This window comes from Martes martes (assembly GCF_963455335.1).
Source record: "Martes martes genome assembly, chromosome: 10".
Lineage (NCBI taxonomy): Eukaryota > Metazoa > Chordata > Mammalia > Carnivora > Mustelidae > Martes > Martes martes.
This window is the reverse complement of record NC_137898.1, coordinates 60441602-60447601: the sequence shown is the minus strand read 5'-3', so window position 1 is coordinate 60447601 and position 6000 is coordinate 60441602. Positions and strand designations below refer to the sequence as shown.

At 54.1% G+C, this 6000-nt stretch overlaps 1 protein-coding gene across 1 annotated transcript in view; it reads left to right on the top strand.

Moving 5' to 3' along the window:
* Positions 1-409: 409 nt before the first annotated feature.
* Positions 410-6000, top strand: part of CHRDL2 (chordin like 2) — a 29698-nt gene continuing 24107 nt past the window's right edge. The window contains exon 1 of the mRNA XM_080817760.1: positions 410-1128. Within this exon, the coding sequence (XP_080673886.1) occupies positions 1047-1128 (82 nt within the window). The 5' untranslated portion in view covers positions 410-1046. The remainder of the gene's footprint in view (positions 1129-6000) is intronic.

Sequence of the window (6000 nt, the reverse complement as noted above, 5' to 3'; positions counted from 1 at the left end):
ATGTGGAACGTATTAAGATCCCCATTTTAGATTCCGAGGTGGCGTGTCCAAGACCACAAACAGAGTTAAGAATGGCAAGTGTCCTGATTTCATCCACAGTTATGTGCACGCACCGCTCAGCCCTGAGCGCCTTGCGGTTCCCATAGCCCGCTGCCCCTCTCCCACCACGACATCTCATCCTTCCCCACTCGAAAATTCCACCTGAAGCCGAACTGGGTTGCGCCCTCTTGCGCCCTGGGCGCCGCGGAGAGTCAGGGGTTAAAGCCCGTGGTCCGGGTGGCCCCTTCCCCCTCCCCAGCCCTCTCGCCTCCTCTCGGCGCCGCGCCTGGAGCGTGCGTCCCGGAGACCCGCACGAGAGAGGAGGGGAAAAGTGGGCCTGTTTCTCGGGTGGCCAATCCACCGAGCCCGCGGTGCCCCAGAGGAGGCGCCAGTGCTAGGCCAGCGCCAGGCCGGGGCTGCCTGCTTCCCGCGGCAAAGTACAAATGCGCCCGAGCGCGGCGCCTGGCGCCCTTGGCGTGCACAGCCGGCCCGCGCTCAGCCAGCCCCCGCGGCCGCCGCGCCGTCGCCGCCGCCGGTACTGCCGCCCAGCCGGGCCCCAGGACCCCGCAGCCTTACCCCGAGCCCACCGAGCAGAGGGCGCCGGGCGCTTGTAGCCGGCGCGCCCGGATCAGCCCGCTAGTCTCGCGCGCCTCGCCCAAAGCTGCGCGCTCTGCAGACCCCTGTCCTCCCCGTCTCTCTCCACCTCCCCTCCATCTCACCTTCTTTGCTTTTATTGCTTTCCCTTCTTGCCGCACCTTCCTCCATCTCTCCATCTCTCTCTCTCCTCTTCCCTTGTTCTCTTTCCACCTTCCTCTTATTCCCACCTTGGACCTCCCTTTCTGTCCTCACCACCTACTCCACCCTTCTCTGACTCTCCAGTATACAGGCAGCCCTCCCTGGGTCTGCGGGCTGCTTTGTGCCCCTGTGCCTCAGTGTCTTCATCTCAGTTTTCTCCCGACGCCCCTCCTGGCTCAGCGCCTGGCGGCCTGGCCTTGGGGGAAGGAAGGATGGTTCCCGAGGTAAGGGTCCTCTCCTCCTTGCTGGGACTCGCGCTGCTCTGGTTCCCCTTGGACTCCCACGCTCGAGCCCGTAAGTAGGGGTGGTGGCGGGGCTGGGTAGGCAGAGGAGGGATTTGAGCCCCTGGGATGTCCGGGGAAAGCGCCAGGACTCGAGACCCCAAACTGTTTTGATAGCCATGCGGGCAGCACCTGTGTGGGGAGAGTGGAGACTCCTCTGCCGACCAGTATGGGCTGATGAGTGTGGGATACTAGGGGGACTGGGTGGGGGGGGGGGCTTGGCAAAACTCCGGAGAGGGGGGACTGCTGCCCTGGACCTGAGGACGGGGGTACTGAGAGCGGTGGGAGAGAGGGCAGGACACTGGGTGTGTGTGTGTGTTGGCTGCTGGTGGTGCTTCACATTCTCAAGAGAGAGCTGGGCATGTCTGCCTACATGGGTGTGATGGAAGTGATGGAGATGTAGACTACTGCTTTCAAAAGAAGCCCATGGAAAGACAGAAGAGCTAATTAGATAACCTCATTCTGTTACCCCTGTGATCCTCACAACACTCCCATGAGGTGCGTACTGTCATTTGCATTTTACAGATGAGAAAACAGGTTGACAGAAGAAACTTGCTGAAGTTTTCAGAGCTAGTAAGCCATCCAAAGCCTGAGCTCTCCAATTCCAAATCCTCTGCTTTTTCCCCTTGCCCCTCAGCATCTGGAAGGAACCCTGATTTGGAGTTGTAAGACTCCGGGAGGCAACAAAGGCACAGGGAGATAGACCAGTCTTCACAATCCCTGATCTTTTTTTTTTTTTTAAGATCTTATTTATTTATTTGGCAGAGAGAGAGAGAGCACAAGTAGGCGGAGAGGAAGGCAGAGAGAGAGGGGGAAGCAGGCTCCCTGCTGAGCAGAGGGCCTGATGCAGGGCTTGATCCCAGGACCCTGAGATCATGACCTGAGCCAAAGGCAGAGGCTTTAACCCACTGAGCCACCCAGGGACCCTATCCCTCATCTTTTTAATACCACCAGCAAGTGGAGGGTACCTCTCTAAGCCTCAGTTTCCTAATCTTTAAAATGGGAGTTAAAATCCCAGGACTGTTGTAAGAATTAAATTGGAGAAAATATGTCAAGCAACTAGCACCAGCAACTAGCTGGTACATGGTAGTGTCATTAAGAATATCAGTCTCCTAATTCACACTCCTCCACTTAGATGCAGTGTAACCTCAAACAGTTTAAATCATCTCCCTGAACCTCAGTTTCCCCCGCCCCTGCAAAAGGCTGGTGGATGCCCTTCCCATCCCCAGTCTCTTGGAATGCTGTGAGGATGGAAAACAAAACCAAAAACTCACTTAATGAGAAGGAAGGAGCTAAGTTCAAATCCTAAAATACCTGATAAAGAAATGGAGGACAAGGGGGGGTAGGGGTCTGCTCCAGGTTACGCAGCACGGGGCCTGGGATGAAGACCCTGGTTTCCCAAGTTCCAGCCTAGCGCTCTGTCCTCTTCACAGCCCACCTCCCCCTTTCTTTTGCTGCCTTTCTTTTGCACGTGACTTTCTGGAGCTGGCGGGGCTGGATTCTGTTTCATTCCTGTCTCTGCTTGTGAGGGCAGGCTGCGTGTCTGGTCGTCTCTGGGCTGCCAGCAGCATGAGACTCATAGAAGTCCTTAGTAACAAGTAATGGAAAGAACTCAGTGTTGGGTTCAAGTCCTGCCTCTGGCCCTCAGCAGCTGTGTGACTTTTCATATGTCACAACTTCTCTGAGCCTCCATTTCTTCATCTGAGACACAGATGCACCTGGAACCCAAAGGGTTCTCAGGAGGATTCAAGGAGGTGACCGTGTTAAGCACAATGCCTAGTACTCAGTAAACGTCTCCTCCCCTTCCTTGGGCCCTGAAGGTTTCCTCCTAACACTTACCCGTTGTTTCTTGAAAGGGACTTACCACGGAATGCCCTCCACACCTGCCTCCCTTCCTCTTGGCACAGCCTTCTTAGCCCCCAAGGCTTTTCTCCAGGCATTGTTGCCCTGGCTGCATCTGTGAAAGATGTCCCAGAATCAGATCATTGTGCATGATTGCTGATGTCCTACCCACACCCGTCTTGTCAACCTCCCACATCTTGCCAGCCCTTCATCACCCTGCTGGGTCACACTTCTTCCAGCAAACTCTCCCTGGCCACCCACGCCCCTTCCATCTCCTTCCTCCGCGCCTCCACTGGCCTTCAGGCCACCTCTCACCGGGTGCTGCCAGAATTCTATCTCCCCTCCAGCCTGGAGCTTAGCTCCACACACGTGAGAAAACAACTCAGAGCAGACTTGGATTAAGGGGAGGTGGACTGGCATTCAGAGGGGTGTGTTCAGATTCTGGGATGTCAGTGCTGAAAGAGCCTTTGAAAATCATCTGCTTCTACCTGCAATTTTCCTATCCTTAGAGTTAAACTCAAGCCCAGGAGGTGGGAGAGACTTGCCCAAGTTCACACCGCAGATTTATTAACGAAAAGAATAAACAGATGTGTCACTTAATGGTTGTGCCCACTGGGACAAATCACTTCCCTCTCTGAGCTTCACTTTGTCTAGTGCTGACTGTCCATGAATCTAGGAACAATCCTATTCTAGCATCACTTGCCAGGGTCCTATTTGGGGGTCTCTTAGGAAGGTCCTTGTCTTAGTTCAAGTAAGATCCCAGGCCTGTCGCGCCTAAGAAATCTCCTGGTGAAACCTCAGGTGCTTTCAGAAGTTTTGCCCGCAGATGGGAGTTCTCAGGTCTGTATCATGTCAGACTCCCGAGGGCTCAGCCCTGCAGGATTTGAAGGCCTGTGAGCACACAGAGCCATCTGCTCCTCCGTTACAGCGAGAGGCTGTTCCAGCAAAGGTTATTCTGTCCTTGGCTCTGTTTCCAGCCACAGACTGAGTTCAACCTGGACGGAGTCTCAACTCTGGCCATGGAATGAGTCCCGATCCTCAAAACTCTGACCACAGATCAAACCCTGATTCCAGGTCCACGACCTGGTCACTGAGTGATACTGATCCCAGCCCAGGTGGAGCCACGGACATGCGTGATGTTCGTCAGTCTGGGCACCCATCCCTCTGGAATGAGAACCTGCGGAGTATCTTGACTCCCTCTCCAGTGCTCTGCCCCTATGTCAGTGCCTCTCTATTGTGTGCTTCCCTTACTAATTGGTCCCTCCCACCCGCATCTTTAAAGTATCCGACATGCTTCTGCTTTCTCTTCCTTCTGGCTGTCCAATCCTGCTTTCAGGAGACAGTTATCAAGTAAAAACATCAATCTCTATGTCCTCTCCAAGGATTATGTGTACAGTAGGAATCGAAGCTTCTGTCCTCAGGTGACAGGACGCCAGACTGCAGAAGTAGAGATGGGGCAGGAAGGGAACTCCCATTGTGTGAGGTGGCACAGAGGACAAACTGGAATCAGAAGGTCCGGGCTTCAGTCTGGCTCTGCTACTCATTCCAACTGTGACACCAGACAAGTTGTCATTCTCTGCCTCTCAGTTTTCCCAGCTGTTAATAGAGTTGGTTGACCCAAACAGATCATTGTTGAGGACCGGTCTGGCTTTAACATCTTGTGATTCTAAGACTCTAAGATCCAGAGATGCTGTTGCCTTGATTCTGAGTCTGCTCTGGACTTTGGAAAAGGAATTTGGGGGCATTTTGATCTACAGTCTTGTCCTCCTCTCCTCAGACACCAGAAGAGCATACCTAGAAGGCCTAGAATAGTGAGTGTGGAGGGAGACCCACCGGTAGGGACCCTGCCCTGCTGTTCAGCTTAGTTGTGTCCGCATCTACCTGTCCACATGTACATGGGGGAAGGGGGCACCTGGGTAAAGTCTTGGCATCTGGCTCCAGGCAGGCCCCTCCCTGGGTGGGTCTAGGTGGTTCTGCACCTCCTCTCTCCCACCAGTAGAGGTCTCTGTCTCACTCACTCGCCGAGCTGGAGCCTGGCAACAGCTGCACAGTTGTTCCAGCCGTTGCACCTGTTCCAGGACTGCCCTCTCAAGTTCCCCCAGCCACTAGCCACGGCGCCGGCATCTGGGAGAGGGATCCTGAATCCCCTGGACTCCCAAAGAGAAGGACTGGCGTGAGCGTGGTGCCCCTGGGAGGTGCAGTGCTGAGATCATTTCAGGCAAGCCCCTAGACATGATCCTATCTCATACCAGGGAAGGCCGTTCCAGTCTTCTTCTGATACCCATTCTTATAGTCAGGATTCTTCCTTAGGGCTCACCTGGATCCTTCCGTTTGCAATTTAAAGCCTTTTCTTCCGGTCCTGCCCCTTTAGGGGAAAGATATTCCCATAAGCAGCCCCCCAGATCCAAAGACTGCCATTGGAGTTTGTGCTGGCATAAATCAATGATCTTAGGCGACTCCTGACCCTCTTCTAGGACTGTTTCCACATCTATAAAATAAAGGATTGGACATCATCTCTCAGTCCCTAACTTTCTAAGATACTCTGAATCTAAATGCACGTGTTCCAAGGCATAAGAGAATGTAAATAGTCTCATCTCTGCCCTCCCCCCACCCCCCGACCCTTGCCAGTAACAGAGCTGCCTTTCCTGGTTTGAAAGTGCTTCTCCTTTGAGGTACTTCTGTGCTCTTGAACATCTGTCATGTGCCAGAGAAGAGGAGTCAGGTTCAGAGAAGTGAGGGCCTTTTCCCTTGGTCGCCCAGCTTTGCCGCTGAAGACCTGAGGTTTTCACTTCTGATTCCCTCCCCCACTGAGTGCCAGAGCCCAGAGCAGAGCTTATGTCTGAGAGGGAAGCAAGTTTGTTTGTGTGAGAGGGAACTATAAATAAATAAAGTATGGTTGTGTGGACGCAAGGGAAAGATGGGAACGTTCTCAAGTTCCTGCATAGCTGGCTCGCTCCGGTCCTTGCTGGCTGGGGACAAGCCAGCCACAGTCTCGGGCCTCTCTTCTCACACCCCTTACCCCCTGGTCCCCTCCAGCTTCCCC